The 18,942-nt window shown below is 50.9% G+C and overlaps 1 protein-coding gene and 1 long non-coding RNA gene across 13 annotated transcripts in view; both read right to left on the reverse strand.

The window, feature by feature from the left end:
* CAMTA1 (calmodulin binding transcription activator 1) overlaps positions 1-18,942 on the reverse strand; it is a 185,636-nt gene that overhangs the window by 157,726 nt on the left and 8,968 nt on the right. For 9 of the 12 annotated variants that reach the window (XM_015882489.2, XM_015882493.2, XM_015882492.2 and 6 more), the window contains exon 3: positions 10,115-10,233. In XM_015882489.2, the coding sequence (XP_015737975.1) occupies positions 10,115-10,233 (119 nt within the window). Of the gene's footprint in view, positions 1-10,114; positions 10,234-16,826; positions 16,961-18,942 lie in introns of those variants that run through there. The other 3 variants (XM_032448761.1, XM_032448762.1, XM_015882488.2) reach the window with 1 other exon arrangement.
* LOC116654317 lies at positions 590-4,424 on the reverse strand. Its single transcript, XR_004309470.1, has 2 exons — positions 4,339-4,424; positions 590-3,337 (listed from the first exon to the last, which is right to left on the reverse strand). It is a non-coding gene; the product is annotated as an uncharacterized LOC116654317 (long non-coding RNA).

Here is an 18,942-nt window from a genome sequence, read left to right on the forward strand (position 1 = left end):
TCCTCCCTGCAGCGCCCGCACTGTGCAGTGATGTTCCAGGATGTAACCCTGACTATTTGCCCCTCACAGACACATCTCAGCACCAACCATCACACAGTGCAGCTGAACTTCTGGCCCAACAAACTACAAAGCGAATCTCCATTTGGAGCAGCAGAGCAAGCCGGGCCTTCTCGCTGCTCTCAGAGCAGCACCAATGGAGTTCACGGCTCCTAACACAAGCTGCAGCTACAGAACGCAACCTGGGTTTTACATGCTGATTTGCAAGCAGCACTACAAGTGGTTATTCCAGCCTTCCTCGGAGGGAACTTCCCACAAGCACAGCCCTGGGAGCACAATGGGACACAGCGCTGCACCGATGGGAAGGTCTGCACACTGCAATGCATGCGGAGACTGCAAAGGGCCCAGCGGGATCCTGCCCTGCACAAACAGCCATCACCCCACACCCATCATAGTGCCTCCCAGCCAGGAAACATCACTGCTTACAGCAGAACGCTCCCAGCGCCCCTCAGATGGCCGATAAGGCCTTGTTTAAACAAAGGAATGCTTTTGCTTTATTATAAACGCTCCCATGGATTAAAGACTTGGATGCTACGGCAAAGCAAGTTAAACATTTACTTTCTATTAAAACAGCTAAATGAGAAGATTAAAAACTGTTTTACATTTAGCAGAAAGGCAATGTCAGACCGGTACGGCAGCAGCTTAACTGCAGTCAAAGCTGAGCAGTTCTGATGTTCCGAGGTATTCGATTTCAGGAAGGAGGGATTTCTTAAAATTACCAGAAAGAGGGGAAAAAAAATACACGGATGTTTGAAAGAGTCTTTCCATTACGCCTCCCACAGACCTCCTTCCACAGCCTTTCTGTGCCAGCATAAGAGGCTTTCTTCACAAGACAGCTCTTGCCCCAGATCTCCTGCTACTCCTTCCATGGAGCGCTCAGTTCAGCAGCTGCATGTCTGAGCTCTGTTTGTTTATTTTCCATTTGTAGCAGCAGGAGGAACAGACCCCACAGGACACACAAAGTTCTTCCTATGCCCGCAGCCTTGCCAGAATTCCTCTGTGAAGCAGAAATCTGATTCTACAAAACCAAAACCCAGCTCTACCTGCAATAACACACACAGGTAAACCGAGGGGAACCGCCCTGTGACCCCAGGCCTGTGACACAGCACAGACACAGCCAGCACCATCCCCTGCATCACACACCGGGTCATCTTCATGGTGACATCGCACCAAACAACTGCACTGTGCAACTTAGTGGGTGTGCCACAAACCCACCGTAACACAAAGCATCTCAGCTAAGGAATAGTGTCTTCCATCCCAAAACATGACATCTCCACATCTCATACAGCAGCCTGTGCAGTGATACGAACCAGGCCAACATCAACAGGAACATCTCCCAGATCTAGACTAGGTCTTAGTAATAAACACTGTAATTAGCACTTCATTCATATAATTACCTGTAGACCCCGTAATATTTCACAAAGGAGGTAATTACCCATATTTTACAGCTGAGGAAACAGATACAGCGCAGGTGAATGAGTCAAAAGAAATCATCAGTGAATCTGTGGCACAGCCAGAGATTGCAATTAGCCTCATCCCCAGCCAAGGCTCCCCTCCCAGTAATCCATGCTGAATTCACTTCTGTCTCATGGGAAGGAATCCAGAGAAAACAAAAACAAACTGGAACTTTCAATGTCTGGAAGAGCTGAAAAGCAGATAAGCCAAACCTAAGGGAGAAATAAAGCCACATTTTTATCAGTGCACATTTCTTCACCCAAGGCGAGCAGCTAAGAGCAAAGGAAGGGCAAGGAATCCTAGTGCGAGCACACAGAGAAAGCAAAATACCGCACCTGATTAGTATAGACCTGCTATTTCTGTCAGCAGTGTGAAAACAGAAGCACAGAACCAAGTTGTGGAAGGCTGCCCAATAGGAATTGGCTTCCCAATTCAGCGATCAAAGACCTTAATGCATTTTGAGGATTTGAAGATGAAAGCAATAGCAGTAATTAAATTATTTCATTGCTTTTCAGAGCAATATACAGGCAGAGCAGTGACAGCTGGGGAGCTCACAGCTGTGTCCTCATCCAGAGGTTGTCCCCAGGCACATCAGGAGGCAGCTCCCCATCCAACAGTCCGTGTGGACAGAGATCCCGACGTGTTTCCTCAGACACATTTCTTATCCACCCTGTGTGCTCCTTCCCACTGCACGCTTGGATGGGTTTTATTATTAATAGGAAGAACCAACAATGTTTGCTTGTGTTGACTGATACATCTGTTTTTCAAAGCAGTCCAGACTGAAGTGAGCAATCTGTCTGTTGCCTATGTATATTTTATTAAATGAACAGCACAGCCACATGACTGATACACAAGTACGTCTATTAGATGGAATAAAAGAGATTAGGTTAATTCTACTCCAGCTGCATTACCTGAAATGCAAGACACGTGGTGTTCTAAATCTAGGAAATGTGCAAAGTATTTCATTTCAGCCATTTAGCCTTACGTTAAAGCCAGCATATAAAAGCATCCAGCAAGAGAAAATATTGCATCAACTTCAATATTAAGAGTTGTTTCAGGAGTGGATATTATCAATATTTTAGTTTTGAATAGCAGAAAAACCTCGTAAACAGAAACAATTCTTTCAGTGGAGTATTCTCCCAACATTTAAGTACGTCTCTCCTGACAGTGCTTTTGGCTTTACCAACGCTCCGTAGCATTTATGCAGTTCTTTGATCAAGTATTTGATTAAAACGTGGTTTATTTCCTACTTGGAGCAAAGCCACGTTCAGGAAAATGAATCAGGTTCTGTAATCTCAGGATATAAAGGGGTAAATGCTGATATGATTTACTGCCATCCACCAACAGCAGAGTGGAAACCTGAGAAAAGAATTCAGGTTAGGGTAAATGGTAAAGCTCATTCTGCTAACGTAGTAGCTTTGCTCACTGATGTTTACTGCTGTTTACACACAAAACCCAGCTCAACAACAAACAAACTGGCCCAGCTTCCAGCTCTTGCACACACGGTGCAGCCAGTGAGGCCGGCAGTGCAGCCGCAGTGATCCCAACTCAGCAGTGCATGCAGGACGGCACAGCCACAGCAGTGACTCCAGGGGCTGAGGTGATGAGCAGCAAACCTCTGCTGAACAGAGCGGACTTCATTCATTCTCACTCCTGAGTCAAGAAGCAGCAGTGGTTGTGGTGCTCCTCCAAACACCAACATGATGCTTCCTACAGCCTCTACCATGGGACAAACAGCAGCAAAAGGGTTCTCCGATGTGCTTTGTGTCCCCCAACGATGAGCAGATGCCAGCAGCAGCCATGTGAGGTCCTCTCAGATCTCCTGCTAATGGTTCCCTACAGGTCAAACTTTAATTCGTGGTTCTAATGATAGATACAAATTTTATAAGCAGGAACAAGGCTCAGGGAAGACCCAAATCCATTCCAGCACTCATTTAGCAACTTCAGCTGTGTGCAATTAAAACTTCAGCATTAAATGTTAGAGAATGAAATAACGAGACACTTAAAAAATAATCTGTGCTTCAGCAGGGCCACACTCAGTGGATTCCTTATTGTCCTTTGTGAGACAGACACAGGAGCTGTGCCCCATGTCCCATGTGCAGGATCCCTCCATCACAACGATGGAACAAATGGCTGCGACACTTTGGGGGTCCCCACACAGCACTGCCTTCAGGAGCCCACCCGGGACAGCTGACCTCACAGCACTGATAACTCCCCTTTTGCCTTCCACAGTGCAGAAATAAAAGCAAATTGGGCTTTGATTGACATGTTCATTTCCCAGTGATGGTCCCGAATGCCTTTATTAGAACAGCTACTGGCTTTAAGCTGAGCATTATGAACATCTTCAGGACATGGAACAAAACTGCAGCAATGATAAATACTTTTTATTCAAAAGAGAACCTGAAATGCTGGTGGGATTGCTGTGAGCTGCCACAAGTTGACCAGAGAAGGAAAAAAAAACCACAGCAAACATGACATATGTATTAGGGACCCAAAGAAACGTAGAGAAATGCAAATTCAAACCAAAGACGTACAGAAATGACAAAGCAAATTAGATAAAGTCTTGGGAGAACACAATCAAAAGCCATGTTCTATACAGGGAATGCACAGCGTTCAACTTAAAAAAGCAAAAACCAACGAGTGCAAACTTTATTTCTTCGTATAACAACTGAAATGGTTTTTATTTGAGAAAAGCCACCAACACACCTTCACAGGAGGAAAGACAGACCTGGGAAGTCAAAGAGCACCACAGTTTAAAACAATGAAGCGTTACAGCTTGCACAGCAAAATTAAAAATGAAATGAAATAAAAAAATGAAATGGTTACCAAAGTAATGCAGGTCAGGGGATCAAAGGTGAAGGGTCACACATTATTAAAAAGAAATCCAAAAGGACGTCTGCATCAAGATCTCTGCAAAACAAAGGAGCTCCAGTAAGTCAAACTGATACCTTCCATGTTGAAATTCACACACAACACAGAGCTGCCCCAGCGGACGTCAGCCCGCCCGCAACCGCCTCCTGCACACTGCTGGGGCCTGACTGCAGCACCAAGGGGCTCCAATGATGCTGGATGAAGCCCAGCAGTGCCGAGCCAGCCCAGCACAGTGAGTGCAGCCATGATGGAAGTGAGCAGCACCCACCGGGACGGCTGAGGGGCACGGAGCAGTGCAGGCCCCATCGTGCTGCTGGGAGCAGTGCCTGCTCCTTGTCAGAGCCTGCAGCTCCTGGAACTGGGAATACTGTGATTATGGACACATACCTACACTGAGTCACTAACATCATAACATGGCAGTTTAACACTACAATAAAAAAAGAAGTTCAGACGTGGATGCTGAGACAAAGGCTTCTCCTGCTCCTATTTCAATTACGCACAAGTGATAAAAAAACTCCTCGGGACCCACTTTCCAGCACGACAGTCCATTATCTCCCCAAATTTATGCAGAGAGTGTAATATTTACATCAGATAGCGTTAGAGACAGACACCCACCAAGGGCACTGCAGCCCTTCCCAGCCATCTCCAAACTCCCCACTGAAGTTATTTCTATGTTGGACTTAAAGAAACAGCCTGAAGACAACCTGGTCTTGGAGGACAAATCAGGAACAACTCAACTCAGAAATAACAACAAAGACATGGGTTTCCAATGACTCAGCAGGCAGTGAGAGCCAGGAGGCGTTAGCACAAACCCCACCAGCACTAAGACAGATAAAGTAAAGATAGCCACCGCACCAAGGCCACGGGCACAGCAGTGGGTGAGCGCCTGGGAGTCCCCGAGCAGCTCTGACAGCCACAGCATCATTCATGAAAGGCTGAAACAAGCTTTCTGAGATCACAGGCATGAAGCATCTTCTCGCAGCTTTGTGCTAAATAGGCTTTTTCCCCCCATTCACATTATCTGTCTCCAATAACCAACACCAGACGCACTCCCTGCTCCTGCCCTCATGACACGGCCGTGTCTGCCCACAAGCAGTGCCAGCAGCTCAGCTCAACGCCTTCCTTTCTTCAGCCCCCCCTCACTATAAGGGATACCCCCCCCTTCCTCCAGCGGGGCTGTACTGCCCGCAGTGCCCCATGGTCTCTCCTGGTGCCCAAAACAAGTTTCAGTTCCACTCAGCCTTTCCAAGCACCGTCCCTGTGTGAAATCTGTGCCTTTACTGGTGCTGACTTTCCCCCGATTTCTGGCTCTACTTTTTCTCCTGGATTTTTCTCTTCTAAATGGAACAGTCACCCTTGGAAGTACCGAATGTGAGATGGGAAAGACAGGATTTCAATCACTTACAAAATGTAATATCCTCCGTTTCCATTCAGTTGACAAGTGAACCAATTCATTTGTGTTTATACACGCAGTCCCCAGCAAAGAGACATTTAAATTGACTTTGTAAATTAAATTGACTTTGTTACAACATTTTCCTCACAAAGCGCAGTGCTGAGTGCAGTGCAGGGATATCACTGAGTGCTGGGCACCCAACGTGCCACAAGCAGCACCCACAAAACACCTCCCCAGCCCTTAAACCAAAGCACTCTCCTGTTGGAGGAATGGCTGCTCATAACACACAGCCCTGACTTCTCACTCGCCCTATGCAGGATTCTGCAGCTTTTGACAGCACCTTTCAGACCAGTCCCTGCACCATCAAGGAGTAACAACTGGAGGATGCGAGCAAGGAGCAGCAGACAACAGAGAATCCGGAACTGACGGGCAAATTTAAAGGCACCCGTGACGACTAATCAGCTTTGCATTTGTATGAATTTCTAGGTGGGGGCTGGAACAAGTATTTGCTTTTTGAGCTTTCTGCACTGGATTCATCCTTTATAGGCTGGTTCCCATCTTCAAAAGAATGGGCTGGGCTTTTTTTTCATTTTATCTGGCAACAGCTACAATGAGCCCAAGCTTCTAAGAATGCCGGGCTGAGTGACAGCCCCAAATCCTATAATAAGGAATATCTTCAGTGGACAAAATAAACAGCCCCACTTTGCCGGTCAGTTCCCATCTGGACAAAAGGTGCTTTATTCAGTCACACATTCTCCTTTTTGCCTTATTTCCCCAACAAACGAGGCTCACGCTGCTGTTTGGTTGCGCTCCCATTGCTGTATCCAACAGCACATCTCCGGGCCATGCCTCGTGGCAGGGCACATCTCTGGATAACGGCATGGCAGGGCACAGAGGCAGCCAAGCCAACACAGGTGGTGTGAGCCGAGCCCAGAGCAGGAACATACCCACACATCAGGCATCAGTAAGACACAGTGAAGAGGTAGGGAGCTGTTTTAAATGCAAAGAAAGCTTCCTGTAATTCCTGCAGCCTTCCTGGGCAAACAGCTGGATCCTCAGAAACATCCTCCTTCCTCCCTGCAGCTTCTAGAAGCTTTATTGCCCTGATATTAAAAGGCTTGCACCTACCCTACCAATAGATATGTATTTTTGAAAGAAGCTTTAATGCTCAGACACGAGTGTCCCCATAGATCTAAAACAGAGTCATCTTAAATGGTTTCAGGCGCCTCTGCCAACATGGGAAGCCCTTAAAATAGTCTTTAAAGGGAGAACCCTCATGCCTGGAAGGCAGCTTTCCCTTTTTGCTCTGCAGAAACAGACATCACAGCGGAAGGACCACGGCTGAGCCGGGGCTGCCGAGCTGCCTCCACACGTGGCATCTCCTGCAGGGTGCAGTTATTGCTTCCATCACAGTGCAAGGAACACAAACAGGTGCACAGTCTGATCTCATGCTAGAATGGCACTGGACTTGAGCTGGAATAAGCTCAAACTAATTAAGACTTTGTTTTTCCTTTAGTTATCAACTAATGCAAGGAAGTCAGGCTCACTTGGAATAAAAACAGGAGGGCCATGCACTGCCCAAAACAACACGCTTCCATCCATTTGCTTTGCTTTACAGGACTCAGTTTGGTAGTGGGACTCCAAAACTGCAAAATCAGCCATTCCTGAAGACTTAACGTACACCTAAAGGTTGGCTCCAGCAGTTAACAAAAGGGAAGGGAAGGGACGGCTGCTGTTCCCCAGAGGAAGCCAAAGGCTGTTTCCCCACCAGCAGTACTGCAGGTATGAATGGGCTCCTGCTGCAATTGCCAGGAATGATCACCTTTCAGCTCTGCTCAATCACGGAGCCTGCACACAACATTCGCTAATTATGTAAACATGACTGAGAAACTGCAAAAGCAAAGCCAGTAGCACATTTTCTGCTTTGTACATTAGGCAAAGCACAGAATTTCATTAATTTCACAAAATAACCCCATAATGAAGTGCTTCTGTTAAACACATTTCCATCTCTTTCACTGTTCAGCTTCAAACCACCACCACGCGCGTAGCAAAGCACACAGCACATCAGCTACCCAGCAAAGCCTGAAAGCAACAGGTGTTCTATGGGAGAACGAGAGAACGTGCAGGAGTGTCAATCCTAAAACGCACCTTGAAGCCTTAAAAAAGGGCCCAAAGAAGCTGCACCCCGCTGCTCCATCAGCACAGCCAGCAGCGTGCAGCACCCAGTGCCGCCTCCTGGGGGCTGAGCAGTGGGGAGCCCCCCCAACCCTCCCTAAGGGCTCACAGTTACCAGCCAGCCCAGCCAGCCAGGTCCCTTATGGCCCTCAGGCAACTCCCAATGCCTTCTGCTCCTCTGAAGGGATGGGAAATACCTCAATGTCAACTGGAAAGGAAGAATGTCACCAACCTGCAAGCAAAGCAAAAACCCAAGACACAACCGGAGACATAAATGGGTGTGCAACTGAAGTGCACAAACACGGCGCTGCACCTCCACTTCCCACAGCAACAACAGGCAGACTCAGCGGGGGAAAAGCAGAACGCTGCTCTTAAAGGCCGAAACAAATGCAAGCAAAATGGGGCTGCAGCAAGCACTGCCATGGCAGGAACATGCAGGTGCCACAGCACAAGAGTTATGCTCAGTCACAGCTCTGCTCCTCTTCACACGTTAAAGAATCTCTGCACTAAAGAATCCTCAAATCGAGTTTTGCAACTGTGCTTGTTCGCATGTTATCACGCAATAACTAAGTACGAAACTTACAGAAAACTGAATGAAGAAACTGGTCTTAAATCTTCTATATAAAACTTGCCATTCCTTGCTTGACCCCTGCAGCCAGCCCCACACACACCTGCATCACAGCACCACGCTGTGTATCACGGCAGCTCCAACTCGTCCCCTCAGAGAATATAAACACAGGATGTGGCCGGAAACAAAAGCGCTAAGTAATATTTTACATTTTGGGTGTTTAACTTTTTCGTCTTCCTTTTACTGTGTCATTAAGTGTTTACAAGGATGATTAATGGCTGCGGCTGCCAACCCCATTAATGAATGGCATCTCCGCTCACAACTGCAATCCGTGCTTGGCAGGCACAGCACAGAGGCAAGGTTACACCAACAGCCCCAGCCCGCACCTATCTGTGCCATGGAGACAGCACAGCAGCGGGGGAAGCTCCCGGTGCCTCCATAATCTGATCATTCTACACCAAGAAGCAGGATGAATTTCCTGCAGACAACATTTCTCGCTGCCTAAAGCGATTACCAGCTAATGAGCCTGCGACCTCCACTGCCTCCATTAGGGGACAAAGCGCAGACAAGAGCCAGCACCACGCAGCCCTGCAGCCCACATGGGGAAGGCCCGCTCCTCCATTGGCACCAGTGCTGAGCAGCAGCTCCCATGGGCTCCCAACAGGCCACGAGCAGAACCCAAGCACTGCACTCATAAGCAGTTGGATCTGCAGAATTTTCTGGCAATTAACTAATGCGTCCTCGTGTGAGGCATCACGTGAAGATCCCTTTCTATTCCCCCGAGCAAAATAAATAGAAGCTCACAACTTTCACAGGCATCTCAAGAAATCTCTATCTATAATTAAATGGCTTGGCTAGACTGACGATTGTGCATCACGGGGAAAGAAACTAAATTGGAAGGAACACTTCCTTCTCTGTGAATAGAAAAACACCACGAACTTGATTTAAGAAGAGATGACATTTCAATATGGAAACATATTTCCATCAAACATTTTAGTTCAAACTGCGTAATCGGACTCACAGCAAACATCTCCATGACGCCTTCCAAGCGTTAAGTGGCTGTAAATGCTCCACTGCTCTTGCTGCTCACCGCGTTATTTGGCTAAGCACGAAGTCAACCACAACTTACCCACTTCTCAGAGGATTTTGTTCCTCCGCCCTAATTACCCAGCCCAGAGCGACACACCACCATTATCCTCAATCTACAGATGAAAGTGCTCAGAAAAAGTTATTTGCCTGCGTTCCCATGGTGATGCCCTGGTAGAGGAAAGAACAAACCCCAGCTGCTCCCTGACCTCTGTGCTGCACGTTTGCAGCATCTCATTTGCAGATGTAACAAAGCCATCACTGGCAGGTTAAGGTGCAACACGTGCCCTCTGCATCGCCTGAGCAGCGCGTTACAGAGCACAGCCTGTAATACAGACCACTTTGCCTTCAAGTCTACTTTAAAGCTCGTTTTCAACATTTAACACATTTGATAATTTAAACAATATGTTTCAACTGCATTCAGATTCTGTATCACGTACCACACTGTCAAAAAGCAACCTGGAAGGCTAAAGAAGAGGGGGCTGTTTAAGAACAGCTCTGTTAATTACCTCGTTAGTGTTCCAGCGGTGCCTCTCCTTCGGTAAACTTGAACATTTTGGTAGACATTCGAGCAGCTTCTTCGGTAAAAAGATTTTTACATGACTGCCATTGCTGTTCCCATGATCATCTGCAAAGAAGAGAACACACGTGAGACGGACAGAGAAGGACCTGAGGTTTGTTAGGAGAATCCAACTACAACCTGCCTTGGAAATGCCTCTCTGCAGCTGTCCAAGAGCAGCCACGTGCTGCTGTAAGAGTACGGCTTTCTGTTGGAATCCCACCTTTAGCTCAGAAAGAAAAGTACCATTTAATGCCGTATGGCTGCAAAGTTGAGGGCAACTTTATGGACTTGTGCACAAGTGTGTGTGTATGTGTTTATGTGTGTGTGCATCTACCTGTGCCTATCTCAGCTCACTGTTTCCCTCCGAGAGCATTTTTTACAAGCAGTCGTAATGAACCATTACAGAAGCTGTGAGCACGGCAGTGTGACCTGCCAGGAAAGGCATAAACGCAGCCCACACTAGATGGGATTTGCAAGTAAATAACCGCAGAGCTGCTCTACCTGCTGTAATTTTGTAGAGCTGCAGCAGAAATGCAACTCGAGGCCTATTAGTTTCTTTCAAACTGTTAGATGCACTGCGCCTGTTTAAAAACAGGTGACTTTCCTTTCCATGACAGCTCAGAAAGGAAACAGAGTTCCTCAAAACAAGAGGTAGAGGGATGGGAACCTTCCTGCCTCACGACACCCAGGTGTCTCAACACCATAAATACTGAAGAACACAAAACCATCCTTTTTTGCTACTGAAGATGCAACCGAAGGTGCCTTAAAAGCAAAGGCACCCAAAAGTCCAAAGCCCAAACTGGCAGAGGTGAGCACCAACACGGGGACATCTCTGCCATATCTCCCACTGCACCTGGGGATGGGAGCCCAGCAGGGAGGTGCACAGCCACAGCAGGGCAGCACAGCCGTGATACAGCACAAGGGTCAGCAGTTCCTTTCAGCCTCCCCTCATTCTCTCCCTCTGCTGTTCTCACCCTTCTGGCACACCAGAATCTTCTGATTCACATTCCACCCCACAAGATTAACTTACAGTAATTTCTCATTTGGAAATATGTAGGAAAAAAAAACAGAAAAAAATCAACTTTTTCCTTTTACACATCTCATCATTTCATGTCATTGAACAGATGCCAGCATCACGATAAACCTCCTTTCTAATGATGTACAGCACAGCAACTTGCCGTGACCTGTAGCCAACAAAAGAGAATCCAGGCAGCAATCATTGCAGAGCACAGAGCAAGAGCACAACCCGGAGCTGAACACGCCCGGTATTTTTAGAGCTTGATTATACTCTTAGATGTGTCAAGTTCAACAATATACATGCTGTTAAATCAACTGCTCGTGCAAGCACAGCAGATGAGTTTACAAGATAAGCAGTGATGTGTATGATAAACGTGAGCTGTTCTCTAATTTACGAGCACCGCGTGTTCCAGCAGTGATAGGGGTGCAGCGCGTGGCCAGGTGGGGCTGGATGCAGCACCCAGGGATGGGGCCGACCATGGATGTCCCACAGCTCAGCTCAGCTCCACACGGGTCCCAGCTCAGCCAGCAGCTGCTGAACGTTCCCGATTTCGTATCGTTTTCATTTCTCATTCAAAATAGCGCTTTGCACTCCATTCAATTCATTAAGAAAGCAAAGTATTTTACATCACACATTACTGCTTTTATCAGCCAAACCACATCCCCAGTTACATCTCATCAGCTTATTTTCCATAGGCACATTTTAATTAACATTAATTGTATTATTTCCCCTTACCTCCGTATCAGTCTAGTCCCATATCATTCATCCCATTATTTTGCAAGGCTGGCAGACCTACAATTATTCAGCTCGCTTTATTAACTTTCTTCCATCAGTTATCAGTATTAATAATCCAGAAATGGCCTATGGAGGGATCCCTTAAAATGCTTTGGTATAAGTCCTCAGAACTTGCTGACTTCAAACCTTCTGAATCCTGCAGTCAGTTACCCATCCCTTTGCATTACAGCAGTGGAAGGTTCATCCTCTAATGTGACCGTCTTGCATGTGCCCCCTTCTCTGCATTTTACAATGACATTTCACCACTGCAAAACATTCCCTACGTCTACAACATCCGTCACCTCCCTTACCTCTGAGCCAACCTGATAAAGAATCTTCAGGCTGCCTGGACGCGCAATAATCACATTGTGGGAAAGAAACATGCTAAAACTGACCAACCCTCAAACAGGACTGACCTTGAAAAATGGCCAGCTACTACAAGGACCAAGTAAGAGGGTGGATCACCCCTAGTGATGCATCCATAACGGCTTTACAAGTTCCCTTTCCAGCCAGTGGAATTAACTGGGATAACACCAAACTGAAAATGGTTCTTCTGTGTCCTCCTGCTGTAATTTTGTGATCTGGACATTGGATACAGTAATGTGCCACGTGGAAATGCTGCTGATACAGCACACGAGATGTAACACAACCACTGCTGGATGTCTTCTGCCAGGAATGGCACTAAACCTGTTTTGTCCAGTCCACATCTCCAAATGGAGGACTGCAGACAGAATGGCAAGGCTTGGCAGACAAGGGCTGCACCCCCAGCTGTGCCCATCAGCGTTGGCAGACCTCACCCCTCCCAGGCCTCCATTCCACTATTGGGCTCCCTTCTTCGCAGAGGGTTTTCTTTGGAGGTCGCCAACACCCACGTACACCTGATGGAGCTGAAGAATACGAATCAGTGCGAGTCGGCACTGGTGTCTGACCTGCAGAGCAACAGGGACATTGCACCGGGAACATCCCACATTTGCTTAGGACTAAATTTCCCTTCGTAGTTAAAAAAAAACAACAAAGCAGCTGCAATTTCACAACACTTGTTTGACTTCACGATGGAAATCAGGCCGGATTTGTACCCTGAGCTTTCATTCTACTACGATGTTTGCTATGGATGGGACTTAAGGCATCATCATCTGCAAACCCATCCCATGTCAATACAAAGTGCTTCTGCAAGCAGAGCTGCACATGGAGGATCTGCCAGTAAAGCTCCATCGACGCGGCATTTATTTATTTTTTAGTGTAAAGTTGGCCACAGCTCAAGAACGTTTCCCAGGGCACGGCTCGAAGAATGACAGCACGGCAGACATGCAGGATGCTTCAGCTCAGTGTAAGGAACCTCATTATAATTCCACACCAAAACCCAAAGCTTCAGTTCCATCAGCAGCGTTCAGTATTTCTCATTAGCAAACCAAAAATTCGTGTGAAATTAGGAAAGTAAAACTGTTATAAAGTTCATAGAAAGTTCCATATTAATTATAGCACATAAACCCTTCGTCACTTTATGGGTTTGTTCATGCTCCTTGAGCTTTATCCTCCCAGGGGATGCAACATGGGCCATAAAACTTTAACGCATGCAACAGCAAATCACAGCGAGTCTGCTCTGCCCCCATCCCCCAAACAACCCCCTCTTCTTTTCTTACAGCATCTTAAATGTCCTGTGACCCAGAAGGTTTATTTAGATCCCTGGGCCCCCTAACTACCACACTGCATCAACAGAACACACCATTGGAGAACACAGGAACGGCTGAATGGGTGCGGATCGAACGCTGATCTGCAGATAGGTCCGTGCTGGATGTAAATATACAGAATAAGCCCATAAAATCACTAACAGAAGCTTTATAAAGTCGCTTTTATGAAGTAATAACTTCAGGCGGCCATTGGGTAACCCACCCAACAGCAAGAGGCGTCTCAGCACTGCCAACAGGTGGTTCTCTGCAAACAGAGCTGCAAGGTTATTATGAGCTACTGAAATGAATGGGAGCTCAGGATGAGCAAAGCTGCCCTTCAGCACAGCGCTGCCAGGAAGCAGAACGAGAACCGGGGCTGCACTGTGCACGTGGGACCACCCAGACCCCACAGGGCAGCACTGAGCACACACTGACCTGAAATGCAGAGCTGTGAGCACACGCTGCACACAGCCAACGATGGTCCTCACTGCATCTCCATGCCTCACATCCTCCTTTCACAAACCAAATCAAACCAAACTCTCCTCCAACAACTTCCCAGCTTTCATTTTCCAACAGATTGTATACAAAGAAGTAAGGTGGAACTAAAAGTTACCTGCATTCAGTCAGGACACACTGATGCAATTATTTCCCACTCTGCTGGGTCCATCTACCCCTTGCAAGTCGTGCTACATGGTTCCTACAAAAGCCCATCCGTGACTTCCCCTGGGTGGCAGCGAACAGAGCCCTGCTGGGTCCCCACACCAGGCACAATGTATACAGACCCTGTTATACGTTATACACAATGTATACAGATCTGGTTATACGTTATACACAATGTATACTCCGGTTATACATTATACACACTGTATACAGATTCGGTTATACATTATACACAATGTATACAGATTCGGTTATTTTTCACCACTGACAGTTTGAGTTCCCAGGTTTGGAAATATAGCTGGCAGGAATAAAACCAGCCAAACACCCTCAATGCTCCAATGCGACACGAGCAGAAGGGCACCGAGCCCTCCATCCCCATTATAACAGCAGTGGCAGCCATCAGCCCCTGCTCAGCTCTGCTGAGCCCCATTGCCAGGTAAGGCCAGCTGCTGTGCCCCATGCAGGGCTGCCATCAGCCTGCAGGACCCCGACAGCCCAAGGGCACAGGAAGCTACAGAAGCCACGAGACCCGAAGTGAGGGGGGAAAGGCCCCAGCAGAGCTCAGCACATTAAAAAGTTAAAAACCGTTACACAACACTTCTATCGAGGGAGGAAAAGATCAGCTGCTTAACAATAAAATCGAGAACGTCTGGGCTCCAAAAGGTGTTTCCTGCCAAACCACACAGTGTGCACTAACACAGACTGAGCAGGTGCCCAAATCCCCAGCAGCTCCCCCAGAACCGATACTGGAAACACCCAACGAGCTGAAACGCTGCTCTTCAATCACAGCTCGGTGCTGCCTGTGGAAGCTCCTGGCAGGAACTGAGGGATGAGCAGCTCCCATCTCAGCCCTGTGATCACCATGGGACGGGCTGAGCCCACCGAGCTGTGCTGTGTCTGCATGGAGAGCCACCCAGCTCAGCCCTGACACAACAGGCCCAGAGCCACAGCACCACTGGGCCCACCCCTGGGCTACAACACGACCAGTTATTGATGAGGAACATCAATGGCATGAAAATGGCACTAAATAACGGGAAAGGAAAAGCAGCCCGGGGTGTGATTTGGTGACCAGCACAGAACTGAAAGTTCACTATTCAAACAACAAAGCCAAGATATAAACAGACTCACTTCTCATATACCCCATCATTAAGCAGCCGGTGCTTCACTCCTTCAGCAGTTATCGCTCACATCAACGCAAATGAGGAACGAACGGAGCCCAACGTTTCCCAGAGCCCAGGAAAGATGGAACTAATGAATTTGGGAGCATCAAAGAGATGAATAAAAGATGAAGCCGACGACAGGCTCCTAATCAGCAGCACTGCTCGAAATGCCCAGCACTGCACAGCGCTGAGGATCCAGCACGTGGGACAAGGGGGCAAAAAGCGACGGGAGGAGGCAGGAATTGAACCAAATGCCCAGAACAGATGGAACAAAAAATCACAGAGCGGCGGGTGGGAACCGGCACCGGACACCGGGAAACCATCGGGCGCTTCGGAGCGCTCCCCCAGCGGCGGGGGCTGCGGGCAGCGCCAAAACCGGCAGCTCCGCTGTGAGCGGGGCACGACCGGCGGCCGATCCGCTCCGGGGAACGAGGGACGGGGACACAACGGCGGTTACGCAACGGCGGAGGTGCGGGAGGCGAAGCTGGAAGATGGAGGCCCCGAGGCCCCGCTCGCGCGTCGCGGCGGGTCACCCCCGCCGCGCCGCGGCCCGGCGCCCCCTCCCGCCCGGCCCGAGTCCCGCCGAGGAGACCGACGGGAGCGGAGCGGGACGAGCCCCGCCGGAGGCGACCCCGGTTCTGCGGAGCCCCGTCACGCGGCCGCCGCCGCCCGTAGCGCCGCGCCGGGCACCGGCGGAACATCGCTACCCCTCGCGGGCGCCGCGCTCCGCCCCGCTCCCGGCGCCGCCGCCAACTTTGGGCCGAGTTGGGCGCGGCGGTGCCGGTACCGGCCGCACTCACCTCCGCGATCCGGCCCGGGGCCTGCGGGCCGTGCACCACGCCGGGTACCGCTCCGGTACCGCTCCGCCCCTGCCCGCTGCTGCTGCTGCCCGCTGCCGTACAGGCCGAACCGCCCGGCTCGTCACCGGCGCGCTCTCGCGGTGCACGTGCGGCGGCGGGCACGGCGCGCGGTGCCGTTGCGGACAGGCCCGGCCCGGCGGGGGGCGCGGGGCCGCGCGTGGCGCCCTGACCCCGGGAGGCGGCGGCGGCGGCGGGTCGGGGCGGGCGCGGCGTCCATGTTGGCGGCGGGGGCACGTGCCGGCGGGCGGCGGGAGGCGTGTCCGGCCCGGCCCGACCGCGGGGCCCAGCGCGGGGCCTGTCCGCCCGCCGCACATGGACACGGTTACGGCCGCACATGGACACGGTTACGGCCGCACATGGCGGGTCATGGCCGCCACCCGCCGCCCCGGCCCCGCGGGGGCGCCGTCCCCGCCACCGAAGTTCGCTGGGCCCCGGGTTCCGCCCGGCGGGGGCAGCGCGGGGGGCGGCGCGGAGGCCCCGTGGGCGGCGTTGCGCGCGGCTGCCCCGTGTGCTCGCTCACCTTCCGGCTTGTTCTCGGCAGCCATTTCCCCGCCGCGCGCCACATCCTCCTCCTCCTCCTCGCGTCCGGGTCCCGGGCTCGCGCCGCCTCCTCCCGCTGCCGCCGCCGCCGCCGCCGGGCCGGGCACCCCGCGCGCACGGCACACACCCCGCGCCGCCCATTGGTGGAGCCGCCCGACTGACACCCGCGGCGGCCAATCGCGGCGGGCCGGGGGCGGGCGGCCGGAGGGGACGGGCGCGACGGACGGCGGCGTCCGCCAATGGGAGCCCGGCGGCGCCACGGCGACGCGAGCCGCGGCCAATCGGCGGCCGCGCCGGGAGGACGCGAGGGCGGGACGCGGCGACGCACTGACGGCCGCGCCGGCCACTCGGGAAGCGGCTCCTCCAGATTGACGGGCGGAGCGGCCAATCACGGCGCGCACAGAGAGGGACTTCGCCGCTGACGCACGGAGCCGCCGGCGACGCCGGCCAACCAGGAACGGCCGGCGGGGGAGCGACGGCGCGCGGAGCCAATGGGGAGGGGAGAGGGGCGGGGCCTGGCCGCGGTTTCCGCCCCGCCCATTGGCTGCCGGCGGCACGGCGGGAGCACGCCCCGCGCCCGTAACCCCAAACAAAGGCGGAGATTGGCGCCACGTGCCGCCCCGCCGCCAATCAACGACCGGAACGGGAACACGGCCAGTACGGGCGGGACGGACAAGCACGGGACGGACACACCGACACAACGACACAGCGATACAACGACACAGCGATACAACGACACAGCGATACAAAGATACAACGATACAACGATACAGCGATACAACGACACAGCGATACAACGACACAACGACACAACGACACAGTGACACAGTGACACAGTGACACAGTGACACAATGACACAGTGACACAGTGACACAGTGACACAGTGACACAGTGACACAACGACACAGTGACACAGTGACACAACGACACAGTGATACAACGATACAACAACACAACGATACAACGATACAATGATACAACGACACAATGATACAATGACACAACGACACAACGATACAGTGATACAACGACACAACGACACAACAACACAATGATACAACAACACAACGACACGATAAAACAACACAACGATACAACACAACAACACAACAACACAACAACACAACAATACAACGATACACCGAAACAACGATACATCGACAGAACGATACATCGACGCGATGACACACCGACACCCGCCCGCGGTTTGGCCACGTTCGGCAGCTCCGTCCACCCGCGCTGCCGGGACAGCCGGTACCGGGGGATGACGCGCATGGAGCCGGGCCGAGCTACTGCACCGTGCTGAGCTACTGGCTCAGGCCGCCCCTTCCCATTCCCAGCCGGGCTGCCAAGGGCTCAGCGAGTGAAAACAAGCACTAAGAGACGGCACAGAATGGGGAAAGGCGGAAAGCTGTGGTACGAGCCGGGGGAAGCGGCGATGGGAACGTGGGACACCGCTGCGGATCACTGCCATGCAATGTACGGTAACAGCCCGCGCTGCAGGTTACAGACACAGCAGAACGCAAACACCTTTTTGAGAAAGCAAAGACACACAACAAACAAACATGAGATGTACAACTCCATGAACAGTTCCGCTGCTCTGAGCACTCAGACAACACCGCGGTGCAGCTGCAGCCCTGAGCCCGCTGCAAGTGGAGCGTGGCTTCAGGAACACGACGGCCCGGAGCTCAGTGCTCAGCCTGCCTTCATAGAACAGCACGTCAAGGAGCTTGTGCTGTAAAGAGTCTCCCAAGAAACAAAGTAAATTGTTCTGTCCTCTTAAAAATGGAACGTGCCTCGTTACAGTGATGTGTTATTTGCCTGGCTGAGCTCTGCCTCCATCTCGTCCAACCTGACAGCGCTGCCGCTGCTGCCTCCTGAACAGAGCTGGGTGCAACTGGACCACACCGAATGGCTGCACAATGCAAATGGAGATGGAAGCCGTTGTTTCCTTTGATGTGACTAAACGCTCACAAAGGAGATTTTCCCTTCGACTCTCCAGGGAATTGCAGTTCCTTATAAAGACCTGTTGACTTTCTGCTTTTGGTAAGGTCTGCAGCCATTCCAGAGCCAGGCAAAAAGGAGCATGGAAGGA

Source organism: Coturnix japonica, chromosome 21 (genome assembly GCF_001577835.2).
Source record: "Coturnix japonica isolate 7356 chromosome 21, Coturnix japonica 2.1, whole genome shotgun sequence".
In the NCBI taxonomy this organism is placed as follows: domain Eukaryota; kingdom Metazoa; phylum Chordata; class Aves; order Galliformes; family Phasianidae; genus Coturnix; species Coturnix japonica.